This window comes from Acanthochromis polyacanthus, chromosome 3, assembly GCF_021347895.1.
Source record: "Acanthochromis polyacanthus isolate Apoly-LR-REF ecotype Palm Island chromosome 3, KAUST_Apoly_ChrSc, whole genome shotgun sequence".
In the NCBI taxonomy this organism is placed as follows: Eukaryota; Metazoa; Chordata; class Actinopteri; family Pomacentridae; genus Acanthochromis; species Acanthochromis polyacanthus.
In genome coordinates, this window is record NC_067115.1 from 34616103 (window position 1) to 34636758 (window position 20656).

Below are 20656 nucleotides of genomic sequence, written 5' to 3' on the forward strand. Positions count from 1 at the left end.
TGATCGGCATGCGTTGGTCTGTCTGTTTTCAACATTACTAGATAACAGACAAACGGATTTGGATGGAACTTTTAGAGAAGGTCAGAAATGACACAAGGACCAAGTGATTAGATTCTGACATTGATGTAGCTTATAGTCTGGATCCAAATATTTGTGAAAGATTTCTGTATCACTGTGAGATACTAGCACAGTGTCACTGTAACCATGACAACAAGTAAACACTACGTCAGCTGCCTGCTGACGATCACATGATTGCGATCCGACTACAAATGGACCGCGGTGGACTTATCAGGACTGATCCGTCGGAAATCATACAAGGAACAATTGATTAAATTGTGGGGATGTTTCTGAGTCCCATCAATTCCCGCCGTCCACTACATATTTAGGTCACTCGATTCGGTATCCGTACATAACGTAAACATGCATGACACATGCATGGCTCACCACAAAGCCATTGTTCATTAAAGATTCCATTCTTCAGAAATTATACAACGACTTAGCAGCCTTGGCAGAGTACTGCGCTCTCTGAGTGAACTTCTTGTTTTAGCTGAGCTATTCTCAGCTTAAATACTGCTGACTTTTTAACTCTCTGTACAATACTGCACCTTTACACTATATCTGTGATATCTAAAGTAATCTTTGCTTTTTGCACTATGTTCTCACATTAGCTGCTGTTCTTACATCGGCAAATGTCATTTTGCACTACTGTGTATAAATATTCTTTTCTAGATGTGTAAATATATGTATATGTTTTTTCATTTTTTCTGTAGTTATTTTATTATTCTCTTTTCTTATTCCTAGAGTGACACTGACAGCCAAAACCAAATTTCCTTGTAGTGACATTGATAGCCCAAACCAAATTTCTTTCTAGTGTACATATTTGGCCATTAGAGCTGATTCTGATTATTTAATCATTCATGTATATTGATCAAACTTATGAATTTTAAGTGACAGGACACAGTCTAAGTAATCAGCCGTCTTTCTTCTGTCACCTCAGCATTGGTTTGATTTTCTACTTAGCTTAGCCAAAACTCTGACAGCCTAAACCCAAACGTGCCACCTCTGCAATAACTAACAATGACCTCACCTAAGCTCAAACCCAAGCGTGGACATCAGCACCGCAGGAAAATCTCTTTGATGGTGCAACAGAATTCCAGTATCACTGGACGATTTAGCCATTATCCGGTGTACTTAAAGAACACCGTGTGTACATTAAGTCTCATTTTGACATAATTTCAGTAAAAAAACAACTCTTGCACAGGAAATAAAAGACTCTTGTATAACTTTGAATTGCCATTTGATGAGCAAAGTGTTATTGTAGATGCTGCAGTGTTCAGACTTCATATTATTGTACAGTTTATCAGAGATGCCAGTGATAGTGATGAAGCAACGCTTTCCTCTTGTTTGAATCACTAGTTTTTTAAAAAGTCTCCTATAATATCAATATTTTGTCGGCAGAGGTCAGTATTTTGTTAAATTGTAAAGAGTATAAACTTTCTAGAAGAAACTACTAAAAAAATAACATTTTCATGAATTTCATTTCAGCCAAAAAGAGTATTTTATTCACACTACTTTATTTAATAATTTTATGTATGTACCTGTGGTCATATAAGATATGTTTTTATATGTCTGTCTCTCCACAAGCACTCTGTGTGGTGCTGACTGCTGTATTGTTGTTTTTAGTTTTAACTGAGATCTACTTTACACAACTTTCACTTTTACATTTTCATTTTTTGTGTTTTTTGCCCGACACAAGTGTGTGAAACAGCATCAAGATATGATTATTGTTCCATAACTCAACTGCCTAACTTGTCTGTTACTTGAATTAAATGCTGCTAATTTTAGCATTCACCAGAATATAAAGATCCTACTTCTGTAGAATACACTAGTCTCACCTGTGAGTAAGCTAATATCATGAAACCATGTTGATAGTGTGGTTTTAAGATATGTTTGAAAACAAGTGGTCATCGTATTAACTCAAGTTTTTCAGTGAAATATTTATCTACTAATAATAATTAACGTGCTTGTGTTCCATATATGACAGAGAAAGATTACAAAACGCGACACTGATAGTAAAACACTCTTACAATGCTAGTATGGTTAACAAGCTTAAGGCAATTTGTCTCGCTAAGTAAATACTGATTTCCCTATTTCAGGGCTTTGGAGTCACATAAACATATTTGTAGCTTCACAGAAATAAAAAGCAAATTTCACAGATTCTTGGGAAAACGATCTAAGTAACTTTCATTTTAATTTGTGTCCACAAACTGACACCTAATTAATTGATTACTTCACTTGACTCTACTGCCGTCACCTGAAAACGGGCCCTTTCACCTGTCGCTGGCTCAGACGACCTGGCGCTTCAGTCGGCCAGAATAACCTGCAAATGCCTTAAGTGTGATCATTAAGAACACACATTACATACATAGAGTGTTACTTTGGGTGAATGTGATGTATCATGTAAAGCGCTTTGGATAAAAGAGCTATATAAATACAACCATTTACCATTTACTTTAAAATACTTACATTGTATATGTTGTGATATTTCATACATTCTTTTATTGTTTTTTTCAATGCTGAGCATATGCACCAAAATTTCGTTCAAATATGCACCAACTACTGTATGTTATGAATGACAATAAAGTGGCTATTCTATTCTATTTTATTCTATTCTATTCTATAGGGAGTTAATAGTTAGTTAGTAATTATAAACAGTGGAATAACTGATTTCCAGAGTCCAGAAGCTAACTGGAGCACACTGCTTGATTCACAGCCTTTTATGGTGCAAACAGAATCACGTTTCCACATTTCTGTGTCTCCATCAGATTGTAAAAATTGACTTTGAGGTGTGTGTTTCACGTGTGTGAGCAACATGCATGATTTCTGCGTACATATGGCGTATGGTGATGGGTGGGAGTGGTGAGGCTTCTCTACCTGTGCGTGCTGGTGACAGGGAGTCATTCTGGAAGGTCCCTGGCACTAGCAGCATATGGTCCAGTGGATTAAGGTATTACACAGTGATGCAGGTGACTGAGAAAGCCTCCTCTAATCGCTGATCTGCTAATTGATTAGCCAGCCAGCGGCTCTAGCCCTGGACACCAAAATGGCAGCAACTTAAAACCTTCAATCCTATTGCACCATGTCACCCTCCAACGTGACCACTCATAGTTGTACATACAACACACAAACAAACCGCCTTAAATGGGCTGCTGCACACTATACCAATCACTAGGTTACTGGACTACACTGTGGGGACCAGAGAGCAACATTCACTATGATTGATTATGTGACAAATCTGATCACTATTAATCACCTCAGTGCTACTGCATGGGCCCACGGAAGATCACTTATGAACTATGACAGCTATTGATCCCATTAATCTGCTCCTAACTTTGGTTTATGAGCTCAGCGAGCACACACCATCACTGCATGTGATCCCTCCACGTTGATAGGAAGGCTGTACACTTAGCTTTTTCACTAGGAGCACAGGTGCTCGTAAATGAAAAAATTTAAGAGCACAGAAAAAAATTTAGGAGCACTATGAATTGCACAATTTTATTATTAACATTATTAACACAATATTAACACAACAAGCCAAGCAGTAGGCTCAGTTATTTAATACAGAGAACATCCCTGTCCCACATCTTTTTGTATTCACGTCGCCTGGCACGCTTGGCTGAGAAACTTTGGAGGTTGTCACTTCTTGCATTCCTAAAATAATAGGGGAGTCAGATTTTGTTAAGTGACACAACAAAATCTGACTCCAGGTTTTATTTCATATCATATAATCTGCACAGTTAACTCAAACTGCATATTTCTGTTAAAGTCCTAGTTTTGAAATAGTCTCTCTGGTCTTAATCTGCCATACTGTGATCATTTAGCCCCTTATTTTATTATTCTGTTCTTACAGACTGTAATTTACTAGGTTTTTTAAAACTTGTTGTGATTTGGTGTTTTAGCTGTTGTAGCAAATAATTTCCCAGGTGTGGGATAAAGAAAGAATTTCAATTCTATTATATTGTTTACTGGCCCAATAAAAATAACAACAATAACAAATGACTTTATACTTAAGAACTATACTTAAATTAAAGACTTTATACATAAATATTTTTTGACATATTTTGATGCCATATCTTGCATTCTTAGGGGAGTCCGATTTTAAATAAGGAGATCAAGTTTTCTCAGTAAACAATTATTTTATTGACACGTGTAGAACACTGATGGAATATGAACAATATTTGGCGATTACACCCTGTCCTGTCCTAATGTCTTCATAGGAGTGAAGCTGAGAGTAGCGTAGGATCTCCCCCCGATGCCATTTAGGGTGCGCACATACGGATGAGAAGAGGAGGAGAAACATGTCACCTAATCATATTTAACAGGAAAACACGTCTGCAGGTCGGTACTTAATCACATTTAACCCGAAAACAACAGCAAAAACAGTAAACGTACAACAGTTTACATGTCAAGTGGCCACAGAGTGAAACGTAAGTCGCGTGTGTTCACGCGGAGGGGGAGTCAGATTTTTCCGAGGAGTGTGAAAATTCTACAACACCTGCATCTCTGGCACTGACACAGGGAATCTGGTAGCCTAGCCGCGCTAGACAACCCACGGCAACGAATTTAATTCTCTGCCAGGGAGGGTCTAGTTACCCTCCATAAGGCTCGAGGCTGGATTCTCCTAAAACTGGCCGGACCAATCACCATGAAGTGTAGAGTCAGAAGGCGGGCGTAACGAAGTGACGACAGAGGCGTGACGATTCTGACAGAAACAACCCACACAATAAACAGTTATCTTTCGACTCGGCTTTGGCCACAGCCCTTAAAGATTTGAAGCTAAAATTCAACTTGAAAGATAAACAAAGGACGGCACTTAAGTGTTTCATTGAGAAGAAAGACGTATTTGGACTTATGCCGACGGGATATGGCAAATCCTTAATATACCAGTTGGCTCCACGGCTCTGCTGGTTGGGAAGCTAATGGGACTTAGCCACAATCCGCCGGTGCTCTCGGAACTACGTCAGCCTATTCGTTGCGTTGATTGGTTGTATACCTACCCAACTGCTGCAGAGGGATTTGATAGACAACCTTTTAGCCCGCCTCCCTCCCTGTCGAGCTTCCCTAGACCCTTGTGCCGTCAGAAACATGGGTGTAGCATGGCTAGGCTAGGAATCTGGGATAACGGACTACATTTTCTACTACATTTTCTCTCACATTTCTCTCACCCTCCTTGGGTCCACATTTTTTTTTAAATATGACTGTTTTCTTCATCTCTCTTTCCCGCAAAAATGCTGTAATGTTCCCGGTATCCAATCGACAGAAATGGCGTAGTTGACGTTACCTAGGTGACTGTCGTGAGGGGACCTTGTGTGGCTCAGACATTAGCGCGCGTCATTACGTTTTGTAGCGTGCCGATGTGAAAAAAAGTTGTTGAAGAAGAAGTTGTAGGCTATGACTTTTAGTTTGATCGACTTTGTGTGTATTTATTTTAGAAGCAAAATGCGAATGATAGGGTTGACATCTGTACTCGCACGCGCGCTCCCTTTTTATTTTTTCTACTCGCACCGATCTATTTTTAGGCACATATGCGAGTGAAACGCTCACACTGTACAGCCCCGGATGGCCTTTTGACTTGTATTTTAAAAGACAGCATTTTTTAAAATATTGAAAAGCAAATATATGACAGATTTCTGCTCAATGATGCACCAGCAGTGTGCAAATAACTCCTGCCACAGTGGTCTCTTTGAGGCTCTGAGTGTTTTTTGGACTTTGCTGTTTAGTTTGTGACGTACAACTGGGACGACCCATTCTGATAGGCTAAAGAAACAGCCAGGCCAGAGGTTTGTGAGGTTTGTGAACCCTCAAACCAAAGCAAAGTCTACTTGTGACCCCTCAACACAAGTCACGTGAGCAGATTACATTCCAAAGAGCTCATTTTTCCTGCACAGACTGTTTCATCTGAAGGATTTTTAAAGACCTGTAGATGTAAAAATATCCTGTAATTCACAGGAAAGAAGCTAAAATTAAAGAAAAGCAAGAAAATAAGTTCTTTTGTTTAACATACAGATGATTTTTGCCTTTGTGATCACTTCATATCTTTTCCCGCTGTTGTAATTGAGCTGTCTAATAATGTCATTACCTCTCATTAGCTTCACTACAGGTTGGGTACTACTGAATTCCAGCTTTAGATGTACAACTGATGGTTTAACCAGCTACTGACAGATTTAAAGTGTAAGATATTGAAAATTAACATGGAAGTCACAATTATACCATGACATGAACCTCATCATAATCCCCATACTTTAATACAAAACATACCCTTTTACATTCATACTCTTTATTTCTATACTTTTGTAACATAATGCTGCAACTATGATGCACTTTTAAGAATTTTGCATTGCTTCTAACCCATGCCCACATTTGTGCATCTCTTTATTCAACACATATAAATATAATCTAGTTATATTTCATCATTTAATTCAGCATGCATATATATAATGTACCGTATGAACAACAAGTACAGTTATTTTACTGTGTATACTGAGCATCTGAGGTGCAAAATCTTTAAGATCAACACAGCTAACTTTATGTTACCACTGTGGTATCTGTCCCTCTTTGTGGGTCACAATTTGGTTAAAATAGAAGCCAAAAAGACAGTTTATAGTCATTTGCCGTGGTAATTCATCACTCAATAAGATGCCTGTTAGCTGCATGTGCATTTTGCTGCAGGTGTAAATATAAAAATCCTTCATCCCCTCAGCAATAACCCTCTTGAACAGTCACAAATAGACACTGCACACACTTGTTCTTGTTTATGTTGTTGTTTTGAATGTGTTTGTTAAAATAAGTTCTACCTGCTGCCTTTAGCCATGTCTAAAGAAGAATATCTGTCACCACTGGGACTGATAAAGTTTATCTAATCGAATCTGAAACTTAATAGGCATTTTAGTGTTGTGTGTAGGGAAAGTCCTGGGAATAAGAGAGAACCAGAGCGGAGGATGGAGAGGGTAGAGCGGAGACAAGGTGAGGGGGTGACGGTAATGATCTCACCTTTAGGGAAGGAGTTCGGTTGTACCACGTAGAGAAACGCGTGGACCATGTGGAAGAGGATGCCTATGCTCCCCGGCTCGTAGTAAGCGTGGGTGTCGTAAACGGCCGCGGGTACGAACCCAAAATCCAGCGGCTCCACCGGCGGAGGGGAGCGCTGCCTGCGGGAGTCCGCTCGGACTCCAGCCCGGTCCCTCTCATCCGCCTGCTGCTCGCCGCTTGTGGCCCCCAGCAGAGCAGCAGGACAAGCCACCGCGACCACAACATGGCTCAGAAAAGTCTAAAAACAAGAGCAGTACAAAGTAGAAAAGAAAACCAGCAAGCAGCTTCGGTGGTGGCTGCCACAGTCCAGCGGGGGACGGAGGGGGGAGACGGCGGAAAACACCTGTCCGTCTCTGGGCGGTTTATCCCCGCAGGTCTCCTTTCAACTGTCCGACGGAGAAACTTCTCGGTATCCGGAGGCAGCGGCCGTTAGCTGCTCGTGTCTCGGTGCGGACTCATCGCCGACATCTTCGCGGAGCTCTTCGTCGACTCAGCGGACCAACGGCCAGGGTGTGCTCGCTCTCCCGGTGTCCCCCCCGCGCTCACCGGACACTAATCTCGCGTGCACGGCAAGAGGCTCAAGTGAGCGCGTGCACGCAGAGAGCTCGCCCTGGCGCATCTGTGGGCGCGCGACACCTCACCGACCAACCACCTGTCGCCCCCACAGGTGAGCCTGGTTTACCCGGTTTAACCCAGCTGGCAGGCACAGGTGGCACGAATAATAAGAGATCCGGTGCCTACTGGGACACTTCAGGTCCTTGTTTACATCTGAGCTGTGTCTGCTGTCTATGTATGGATACAGTAGTATATAGTGGAATACTGAACACCTCTAACTCTGTGGAAAATGTGAAAAAATAACGGGTTTAACTAATAGGTGTCCATTTTATAAACTTTTACAAAGCTAATTAAAGACAGAAGTGCCAGCCAAAACAAATGCCAAAAATAGGTTTTCTAAAAATATTATGATTTGCTGCCAAGTGCTATTTTTTCCTGTCTACATAAGTCTGATCAATAACGTATTTTTTTTAGAACTTTAACCCTTTAAATGCTAGTTTGTTTACATTTTAATGGAAAAACGATTATTTTCCTTATAACAAGTGGCAAATGGACAATTGTTTTATGATTGTCACAGTTTGGATTTTGTAAATGATTACCACTAATAACGATTCTGATGCACTATAATTGTATACACAATGTCCTGTAAAAAACAGAACAAAACAAAAAACACTCTGGACCTTAAAAACAAAATGTCCTTGTAAAAAACACTATTCCAAAGTGTACTCACATCCAGCCCAGGCATGGCGGCCACACCAAGGCTTTAGACTGTAACTACCTCGAGCACAATGCGGAAACAGTTTTGTGTGGTCAATTTGAAACTATTCTGAAACTGTTAGTTTTGAGTTCTTTTGTTCAGACATAAAGTGAAGAGACACGCTGTCAGTGAGACGCTTCTGATGAAGGTGAGAGCTTTTGCCAAAACTGTCAAGAAAGGCAAATAACATCTATCTCTTCACCTTATGTCTGAACAAAATAACTCAAAACTAATGTATTAACAAGAAGACATGATAGAGAGTAATATAAATCACCTTTCGTCAAAAATGACAACTTCCAATCAGAAGCTGCCACGTCACAACTTTGACAGGTGGCCCCGCCCCTTTTTAAAACAGGAAGTCCCGCCTTACCACGCGGTCTTTTACCGGAAGTCCCGCCTTACCATGTTGTATTTTAGAATGTGTTTTTCCTGGAAGACCCTCCCCCTCGGAGGCCAAAGTCACGTCTCCCTAACCCTCAGCGGTTTATCTATTCGGTGCAGATGCGCCCCCCTCCCCCTCCCTCCCGGGTCCTAACTATCAAAAAGTATTTTATCTGATCTGGAGCAGAAGCGTCCCTGTAAAACAAAAATTTCAGCATTCTTGTCCATCCACCCTATGACAAAAGTTTTTAGCATTCTTTTTGACAGAGAAACCCCTGAAATCAAATGTTCTGCATTAGCTTTTCTCTAACAAAGAAAGAACGAACAAAAAAAAACTCAGCAATTTAACTGTTTGAAATATACCAATCAGAAAATAAAACTTTAGCAATTTAACTGTTCGAAATCCTCGATCAGAAAATAAAACATTAAAAATGTAACTGTTTGAAATATATCATTTGGATAAATAAAACGTTAGCAATTTAACTGCTTGGAATATATCATAAATAAAAAAGCATTAACAATTTGACTGTTTAAAATAGATCGATCAGAAAATAAGAACCGACAGTCTTTTAACTGGAAAGTTTCAATGATGTAGAAATCAACATATAGTTTAAACAACAGTTGTAGTTCTTGCCATACTGCTGATTGACTCCTGCTGAGAGAGGCTGCAGTCAGGCTGACTGCTGGAACTAAACAGAACTAGCTGCTCATTCGTAAACTGAAATGAGGAGACCAGAATAAAGGAGGATGGAGGTACAGCCTACATCCACAAAGCCATAATTCAAGCTGTGCATTCATTTAGGACATAATAATTTAGATCACTATTAGGCACCGGACTGTTTTACTGTGGCTGAAACTCTGAGGTGCTTTACAGGCCCTGAAGTAGGCCTCTTGTTTGATTTTTTTTTTTAGTTGTTGTCTTTTCAGCAACTTCATAATAGACCCTGTGCACGTCAAAATGCTAACTTCCGGGTTCTGACCGGGAGGGCTTACAGGTCCTTCCGGAGGCTATTTCGCAGCATGGATAACATGGAATCAAAAAAGAAAAACATTGTTTTCTCGGCAAAACAAAAAATCAGATTTCAGCGTGTTCAAGGTCGATATGGGAGGTACTGTAGTGTACCATTATGTTCGGCTTCTGGTGTTTATAACGGTTCTATAAGCCTTCACCGTTTTCCAAAAGACCGGCATTTGCGGGCTCGGTGGATTGCCAAAATTAGATGAAAAAAAATGTTTCACACTGAGCTGAGGATCGGGAATATTAGTGCATAGTCACTGATCAAACAGCAAATATCTGATCAACTATAACAACAATCCGTGCACTCTTCAATCATTTGTTATTCCGTTTTGACACCTAATCAAATATAGAGGAAATCCAAGCATTTGTCATTTTGTTCAAACAAAACTACAAATATAAAATGTCTTGCTGAACTCGACTAACCTTTTAAGCTGCAGTCAATTCCAGCCATTTTCAGTACAAAAAAATCGCTAATATTCTATTTGTAAATAAAAATATGACGAGAAATAAAGGGAATATTGGACGCGCATCGCGAGGTGCATTTCCTTCAAAACGACCTATTCGTGGACTATATACAGACTTCAAGACATGTTTTGGACAAAATATGTTACTGGCTTGTTTCGTCTGGATGTCCAAGGTTGGATTATGGCCGTTTTTTGTGGAATATTTTCATCCGTGTGTAATAATGAACCCGGAAATGTGAGTCGCGCTGTGTACGTTGAAGCCGTGTATAGAGAACAGATGGATGGATATTTGTTGTTTGTCGGACAAATGTGTTTATATTACCCGCTGTGGTAATCGCATCTGAAAGTGGTTTATACCGGCGGATTCATGAGAATCTAAGCTTTCCATCGGCGTATAGTGTTTGTATAATCGCGTTTGCAGTTTCAAACATTTAGCAAATTACTTTATGCAGATCTCAAAGTGTACCGCGGGCGGGACACTGAAACACAACTGAAGCGCAACTACACACGTGGACAAAATTGTTGGTACCCCTCAGTTAAAGAAGGAAAAACCCACAATTCTCACTGAAATCACTTGAAACTCACAAAAGTAACAATAAATAAAAATTTATTGAAAATTAAATAATCAAAATCAGCCATCACTTTTGAATTGTTGATTAACATAATTATTTAAAAAAACAAACTAATGAAATAGGGCTGGACAAAAATGATGGTACCCATAACTTAATATTTTGTTGCACAACCTTTTGAGGCAATCACTGCAATTAAACGATTTCTGTATTTGTCAATGAGCGTTCTGCAGCTGTCAACAGGTATTTTGGCCTACTCCTCATGAGCAAACAGCTCCAGTTGTCTCAGGTTTGATGGGTGTCTTCTCCAAATGGCATGTTTCAGCTCCTTCCACATATGTTCAATGGGATTCAGATCTGGGCTCATAGAAGGCCACTTTAGAATAGTCCAACGCTTTTCTCTCAGCCGTTCTTGGGTGTTTTTGGCTGTGTGTTTTGGATCGTTGTCCTGTTGGAAGACCCATGACCTGCGACTGAGACCAAGCTTTCTGACACTAGGCAGCACATTTCTCTCCAGAATGCCTTGATAGTCTTCAGATTTCATCTTACCTTGCACACTTTCAAGACACCCTGTGCCAGATGCAGCAAAGCAGCCCCAAAACATTACTGAGCCTCCTCCATGTTTCACCGTAGGGACAGTGTTCTTTTCTTCGTATGCTTGGTTTTTGAGTCTATGAACATAGAGTTGATGTGCCTTACCAAAAAGCTCCAGTTTGGTCTCATCTGTCCAAAGGACATTCTCCCAGAAGCTTTGTGGCTTGTCAACATGCATTTTTGCAAATTCCAGTCTCGCTTTTTAATGAGTTTTTTTCTGCAGTGGTGTCCTCCTTGGTCGTCTCCCATGAAGTCCACTTTGGCTCAAACAACGACGAATGGTGCGATCTGACACTGATGTACCTTGGCCTTGGAGTTCACCTTTAATTTCTTTGGAGGTTGCTCTGGGCTCTTTGGATACAATTCCAACGATCCGTCTCTTCAATTTGTCATCAATTTTCCTCTTGCGGCCACGTCCAGGGAGGTTGGCTACTGTCCCGTGGGTCTTGAACTTCTGAATAATATGAGCCACTGTTGTCACAGGAACTTCAAGCTGTTTAGAGATGGTCTTATAGCCTTTACCTTTAAGGTGTTTGTCTATAATTTTTTTCGGATGTCCTGGGACAATTCTCTCCTTCGCTTTCTGTTGTCCATGTTCAGTGTGGTACACACCTTTTCACCAAACAGCAGGGTGACTACTTGTCTCCCTTTAAATAGGCAGACTGACTGATTATGAGTTTGGAAACACCTGTGATGTCAATTAAATGACACACCTGAGTTAATCATGTCACTCTGGTCAAATAGTTTTCAATCTTTTATAGAGGTACCATCATTTTTGTCCAGGCCTGTTTCATTAGTTTGTTTTTTTAAATAATTATGTTAATCAACAATTCAAAAGTAATGGCTGTTTTTGATTATTTAATTTTCAATAAATTTTTATTTATTGTTACTTTTGTGAGTTTCAAGTGATTTCAGTGAGAATTGTGGGTTTTTCCTTCTTTAACTGAGGGGTACCAACAATTTTGTCCACGTGTGTAAATCGTACACTGAGTGCGTAGTGTAGCACCGGGTGCGCTCGTCTTCTCGATGGGCTGTGTGATTATGTAAAATTATCAGTCGTGGCTTTTTCTGAAAGCTCAGCGGGAGACATTTGATACTTTTTGTCCTGCTCATCTTTAGGTGCATTACCGGTTTTGTTGGACACTGAATGTTGTACAATACACGCAGCTTCATGTTTGAAACAATCCTTAAAGGAAATCTTTTGCATTTTTGATTTCAAAACACGTCACTTTTTAAATGTATTAATGAAGATTTAACTTTACATCAGATGGAGTGTTTTTTTTTCTTACATATATCCTTATGCTTGGTTTACTGCCGTCACTGAACCGTCAAACTTAGCATGTAGAGAATACGGCTTGCTTTGTGGGAAAAGTCCCGAATTTAATTTTAATCGTGACACTTCTTCTGCTGAAAGAACAACAGTTGTGGTAGAACCAGTGTTAGGCTATTTTACTTGCGAGAATTGCTATTTGGGCCGAAGATGTATTTCGTATTTATAATGTTTAAGACATCTTTGTGATGTCAGGCTGTATGCTATTGTAAAGTGTACAGACAGTTATTCTGAATTTTGGAAACAAAGTTTTAAAGTTAAAAACATCTTGCATGCTTGTTTGTTTTTATTCTTCTTTTCTGTCTGACACGATGCTGAAGCAATATGTCCTCAAATTCATACAACCACATCGGTCGTTTGATACGTGCACCGGAATACGACCTATGCGGTCGTTTGAACGTTTGCGCCCCTACAGGGAAAACAAACGCATTACGTGATTTAATTCGAGAAACAGCTTTTCCGTCGCGAAACGGCTTTATCCTCACTTTCACAGCACGGGCTTAGGGTTATGGTTAGGGTTAGGGTGAGGGAAAGCGATAGGGATAGTGTTAGATAAAACTTTGTTTCATGGTGACGTTTCACCTGCGACACCGGAGTGTCGATATTTACTCAACCGCCAGAGGTCGCATAGTCAAAACGTAACACTCGGTCATAATACGGGTGTGTACAGACGACCTATGTGGTCGTTTTTGGTTTGAGGACAGGCTGTCCTGAAGATGCGGAGGGACGGTCCGGTGAAATTATACTGAAATGCTAGGAGTGTACTCGGAATAGATTCACCTTAGTAAGTGTAGTAGCATTTAAAGCAGACGTCCAAATGCAGCACTTTTTCTTTCTGCTAGAGTTGGACTTCCGGTTTAAAAAAAGGGGCGGGGCCACCTGTAAAAGGTGTGAAGTGGTATGGAATAAGATTACTGTCAAAAGTATTCATCCACAATTCTAACCATTCGTATTCGTAATGTTAAACATTTGTATGTTAATAAAAAATTTGTACACAAAATTCTGCTGTCATATGCATGAGTTTGATAAATTAAGGGTTAGGATTGTTTTTACGAGTATGAACCTAAAAGTTGTGAGTGCAACTCTAATTTCTACGACTACGAAGTCTTCCCTGTGAGGACGAATTCAAGTTTATGGGTACGAGTAGAAAAATACTGGAATGACGTCACATAGGTCACAGGGGAAGGTAATCGAACACCGATTGCTCCAAACGCGCATGCGCCATTTATAAAGAGTAGACGCCGGGTGGACCCGGTGGACCTACCGGGGCAGGTGACGCCTCACAGGTCAAGTAAATAACACATCCAACTTCTTGTAATTTATTTATTTCATGAAACTGTACTGTTTTAATTGATATACAGTTTATGGACAAAAGACGGTACTGCTTAGCTTGCACGCAAACGAGCCGGGCCGGTGACACATTAGCCTTCTAATGCAAGGAGGCTAATGAGGAGGCTTAATAACAAAACAAACATAATTTGAGATTATGAATCGTGGCAATTGGCGTATGAATCAGCCCATTGTACAGCCTAAATTGCTGTAAATTAAGTCCAGTTTTAGTTCTTTGCAAACTCAGACACGTGCATTAGTTTAGTTTGCAATGAATCTGGCGGTGTTCGGTAAAGTTGGAAAGATATTCACAGATTCGGACTTCCGGCATCAATAACTCATGAGATATATGTTGTCAAAACATGAACGATGCCTCTTTCAAATCGTTGGAAGGTAGACAATGTGCTACAAGGCCAATTTTATCAAAAGTCGCTGTATTTCAAGCTACAGAAATAACATTGGCGTCTATGAGCAGCCGGCGGTGCAACGAGTGAACAGGGACCGTCTGCAAATAGCAAAACCGCTGCAACAGCGAAAAGAGACACTACACATTTATTCAATAACTTTACTCTTGTACCCTGTAGAGCCACTAAAATCACTGGAGCCATGAATCGGCTGCGGCTGGTCATACTACAACTCTTTGTTTGGTGCTAAATGAAAAATTGAATTTTAAGGATTTTTTATGATTATTTTATGAGTATTAAAATTCAGTAACTTCACTCTTACACACTGTACAGTCACCAAAATCACTGGAGCCATCAATTGTCTCCTGCTGGTCATACTACAACTCTTTGTTTGGTGCTAAATTAAAAATCTGAATTTTAAGGAATTTTTATGTTTTGTATGATTATTTTATGAGTATTAAAATGGCACTTTTCTTGATGTATGTGGTATATTTTATATAACACACAGGAAAAATGGCATAAGGGCATAATATACGTGTTTGTCCAAACACATAATTCTGTATAGTAATGGAATTTACAATCCTTACCAAAGAGAGTATCAGATAACACCAATATACCAAACAAACTGTTTAGACTGTCACCTCAAGTACTGATGATTGAGAAGAAAGACGATAAGACACTTTATTGCAAAGTTTCAGTGTCAATTGATTCATTTATACCATAATGTTAAATTGAGAGTAATATTTTTCTAGTTAAGGACTGTACAGACAATACTTGGAGGTAATAAACCTGACGGTCTGACCAGCACAGGTCACAGCAAGTACACTATGCCCTTATGCCATTTTCCCTGTGTGTTATATAAAATATACCACATACATGAAGAAAAGTGCCATTTTAATACTCATAAAATAATCATACAAAACATAAAAATTCCTTAAAATTCAGATTTTTGATTTAGCGCCAAAGCAAGAGTTGTAGTATGACCAGCAAGAGCCCATTCATGGCTCCAGTGATTTTGGTGGCTCTACAGTGAAGTTATTGAATATATGTGTAGTGTCTCTTTTCGCTGTTGCAGCGGTTTTGCTATTTGCAGACGGTCCCTGTTCACTCGTCGCACCGCTGGCTGCTCATAGACGCCAATGTTATTTCTGTAGCTTGAAATACAGCGACTTTTGATAAAATTGGCCTTGTAGCACATTGTCTACCTTCCAACGATTTGAAAGAGGCATCGTTCATGTTTTGACAACATATATCTCATGAGTTATTGATGCCGGAAGTCCGAATCTGTGAATATCTTTCCAACTTTACCGAACTCCGCCAGATTCATTGTAAACTAAACTAATGCACGTGTCTGAGTTTGCAAAGAACTGAAACTGGACTTAATTTACAGCAATTTAGGCTGTACAATGGGCTGATTCATATGCCAATTGCCACGATCCATAATCTCAAATTATGTTTGTTTTGTTATTAAGCCTCCTCATTAGCCTCCTTGCATTAGAAGGCTAATGTGTCACCGGCCCGGCTCGTTAGCGTGCAAGCTAAGCAGTACCGTCTTTCGTCCATAAACTGTATATCAATTAAAACAGTACAGTTTCATGAAATAAATAAATTACAAGAAGTTGGATGTGTTATTTACTTGACCTGTGAGGCGTCACCTGCCCCGGTAGGTCCACCGGGTCCACCCGGCGTCTACTCTTTATAAATGGCGCATGCGCGTTTGGAGCAATCGGTGTTCGATTACCTTCCCCTGTGACCTATGTGACGTCATTCCAGTATTTTTCTACTCGTACCCATAAACTTGAATTCGTCCTCACAGGGAAGACTTCGTAGTCGTAGAAATTAGAGTTGCACTCACAACTTTTAGGTTCATACTTGTAAAAACAATCCTAACCCTTAATTTATCAAACTCATGCATATGACAGCAGAATTTTGTGTACAAGTTTTTTATTAACATACAAATGTTTAACATTACGAATACGAATGGTTAGAATTGTGGATGAATACTTTTGACAGTAATCTTATTCCATAAAGTGGCAGCTTCTGATTGGAAGCTATCATTTTTGAGGAAAGGTGGTTTATATTACTCTCTCATGATGAACATTTTTGACCAATTCCGAAACTGTATCACTGTTTTTGCTTTTTCCTTAACTTGCCTTGTGTGTTTAAAAGGGAGAAACTCATCCAGAATTTCATTGTGTATAATGACAATAAAGCTTTCTTTATCTTCTATTATCTTATATAACTGATGTAGTTGGTTGAAGTACACCACATATAGAATATGAGAATTGTAAACATTCTAAGAGTGCATTAAATTATATAAACGGATGATTTTATTCAAATATATATAATCTGCAAAAAGTAAAAAAATCAGCAGGGTACAAGATCATTTCACTCCAAACATTTGTGACACCTATTGCCTGCCCTGAGTTCCTAAGCAGAAAGAAGCATATTGTTCTCACACTGCTCATCACCTCTGTAGCCCAGGAGAACTTAAACTGATAAGAGGATGCGTCAACCAAAATATTAAGATACGAGAATCATTAATTACATCTGTCTTCAGGATTTCTACCTCTCATTTATTAATTAATCCCCACTGAACTGCAGATCATTTCATTTTCTCTCATATGAGAGGATTTGATGACTGGTCAGTAAACTGTAACAAGTTGTGTTACTGCTGTGTATTTTATAAACAGCAATGACAAAAAGCAGATGATATCAAACTGCTTCCCTGTTTTATCTTACAACACTTTAGTCAGCATCTAACTCTCACATAAAGAGTGATGGCCACAGCTGAATAAACTACTTCTTATAGAGTGTATAAACCCGAAAGCTGAACACTGATACTTAAGAGAAGGTTACAGATTTATTGGGATGAATGAGTTTCTATAGGAGGAGGGAAAGAGGTGGCGGTGGAGTTTCCTGATGCTGCTGTGAGTCTGAGGTGGTGAAGGAGGAAGCTGGACTGGTGATGGACAGCAGGTCAGTGGGAGGAGAGCATGGAGCCTGGCTGAGGAGACAGAGAAGCTGAAGGTCTGGCTGGTCTGAAGGATGGCAGAGGTAAGAACAAGCTGGTGTCTCCACCATCAAACCAAATAGCTACACCGGATTAAAATGAACTCTAAATGTGACTGTTTGAGAAGAGGGTCTGAGCCCCTTCACTGATTTCTTCATTTGTGTTTACAAGATGCCACAGTCTCCGTCACTGCTAGAAAACACTCATCCAGCCAACCAGCTGCAGCGTGTAATTACGCACTCTAAACCTCGGCTACCTTGACCAAGTCATGCAGAACCAACGGAATTTCTCCAAAATAAGCACACAAATGGGGAGCTTCTCTCCAGGTTAGAAACTGGAAATCATTCAGTCACTCTCAAAGCTCGATCAGAAAACAGAGGAACAGCTCGATACAGAGTGAAAACACATTTCAGAGTGATCAACTAAGAACACATGGACTCTAAGGCTCCTAAATGATGGCAAATGACAGATTCAACACAACAGTTGTTTGTCCGCTGACAGTCACACACTGGCAACACAACAACACAAATGTGATAGAGTGTTTGAAGCAAAATGTGAGCTTCAGTTCACCAACAGGATCAGCTCTGAAATGAAAAGAACCTGATGCTCCCACAACATCTTCAACTAGATCAACTCAGAGATCAGGATGAGTGAGACGCAGGAAAAGCATAAAATGAATTTTCTTACCTGAATGCAAACTGCAGGTGCTTCTGTTCAAACTGCTGCTTTCTCCGGCAGGTGGTTCTTCTTCTCTCGATGATCTGCTGAGGTTTGTCTTCAGGAAGGTTGGTTACAAGATGCTTTCCGGCTTTGAGAGCTTTCTGGCCATCAGGTCAGTTTGCAAAAGGTTGAAACAAATTCCAAGTGCAAAAAGGGGCTGATGGAGGGTCTATTATATGCGTTCAGAGTATTTCTGTGGCTTTAAATAGCCTAATGCACGCACGTGCCTGGGCGTGAGGAATTTTGATAAGAAGTTCAATAAATATTCCATTATGTCAACTTATTTGTTTTTAAACTTGAATTTTTCCATGTAGACACAGGAGTTTGCACAAAGTTCACCTTGTAACTCCAGTCCAATCACATTTCATGCGTAACGACGATTTAACTTCAAAAAATTGTTCTGACACTCTGATGGAGCTCAAGATTCATCCAGTGAAGCTTTAATAAAAACAAATCCACCCTAAAAACCTTCAATCCGTGTAGAACAGCTGACATGGTGTGTACAAGTCCAGGGGCGTATTTAGTCATTTGGGGGCCTAAGGCAAACCCAGTCACTGGGGCCCTCGACATCCTCCTCCTACACTGACCAAAGTTTTATTCTCACCTCAACACGTCTTCAGTGTGGCAGCAGCAGCAGGTTCAGCCTAGATTTTGTTGTATGTTGTGTTACTAAAAAAAGAAGACACCACAAAAGATAACAAGGTCAATTATGAGAACAAAAATTTTAACAGTATCATTTTATCAGATTTACCCTTTGTCTTTCTTTCCTTCTCCCTTTTCTTTTTTTTGACTCCCTTTTGTCTTTGTGATGTTTTCTTCTCCCCCTCTTTCTTTCTCTCCTTTTTTTCTTTGTAATGTTTTCTTCTCTCCCTCTTTCTTTCTCTCTCCCCAGTTTCGAATTTCATAACCGTTTTCATATATCATATATAATATTTATCACTAAAAAAAGATTTTGAATCAATTAAAAGGGGGAATTTGAGGGAATAATTATCTAATTGAATCATCTCAATACTTTTACTGTAATTGATAAGAGCATTCATCAACATTTAATATAGTTTACCATCTCCACCGATATAATAATCACATCTTCGTGAAAAGCGTCCCTTGCATCACTCTCCACTTCATCTCCTGCTGGGCTGACACTGACAGCAGAGCTGCCACTGATAGCAGCGTCTGGCTCTTTCTGTTGTCCTCCTGCATTCGGGATCACCCTGAAAAAGGTCGATACCGTTGGTAGTTTTGATAAAAAACTGTTGGTTTTCCTCTCGCCTTCTCTGCTCCACTGGGATAACTCCGCTTCACCTTACTCACCACTCACCTCTCAAACCGCGCCAACAAGTTTGTTTTGCTGCCGTCTTCCTGAAACAAGCCTGCACATGCGCAGTAACATGGTATAGTCCATTGCGTGAGAAAGTCGGGGGGTTCAATCATGATAGTGATAGATCAACCATTTTTATGTGTTTTTAAGAGCGCAAATTAAGATAAAACAATAATTGCTTCAAATCGAAGACACGTTTAGTAATCAGTTTTTATTAGACGTTTGGGGGCCCCTGGAAGTCTCGGGGCCCCAAGCAATTGCCTGCGTTTGCCTAATGGTAAGTCCGCCCTTGTACAAGTCCACAGAATATTATTTATCGTCTGATCCCAATCAAGTGACTGCTGCTGCGCCACGTGCGTAACAGCGCGTAAAGAAGCACTGACGGTTTCTGCTGCTGCGGTGCTGCAAACTCAGAGGAAACGATGTGACACGCAGCAGCTGTGGACAGCAAACAGGACCTCACAGTGACATTCAGTGAAACCTTAACAAAATGGGCATGTGAGCATCAGAACTGATCCAAAACTACAGAAACAAGACACGCTGGCAGAAGCAGTGTGAAACTTTGGGCCATGTTCTGCTGGGAAGCCTTGGGTCCTGCTATTCATATGGATCCTACATTTTTTTTTTTACCACCTACCTAAGCATTGTTGCAGACCATGTACACCCTTCCATGGAAACAATGTTCCCTGATAGCTGTGGCCTCCTTCAGCAGGATAATGCGCTACACCACAAAGCAAAAATGGAATGGTTTGAGGTGTTGACTTGGCCTCCAAATTCCCCAGATCTCAATCCAATGGAGCATCTGTGGGATGTGCTGGACAAGCAAGTCTGAACCATGGAGGCCCCACCTCGCAACATTAGGACAGGATCTGCTGCCAACATCTTGATGCCACAGCACACCCTCAGGGTTCTAGTGGAGTCCATGCCTCGATGGTTCCAGTCTTGTTTAGCAGCAAAAGGTGGAACAACACTATATTAGACAGGCAGTAAAAATGTCATGCCTGATCGGTGTGTACATGGGAGATCACAAAAGATCACAATTCATCTTTAAAGTTTGAAAATGTGGGAAAAATATATATTTGCACAGTAAAACTTCTGATGTCCACTTTTTCAAC

General features: G+C 40.2%; 1 protein-coding gene across 1 annotated transcript in view; it reads right to left on the bottom strand.

The window, feature by feature from the left end:
- prom1b (prominin 1 b) overlaps positions 1–7674 on the bottom strand; it is a 31353-nt gene extending 23679 nt beyond the window's left edge. The window contains 2 exon segments of the mRNA XM_051946094.1: positions 7051–7270; positions 7273–7674. Coding sequence (XP_051802054.1) covers positions 7051–7270; positions 7273–7314 — 262 coding nt within the window. The 5' untranslated portion in view covers positions 7315–7674.
- Positions 7675–20656: the final 12982 nt, after the last annotated feature.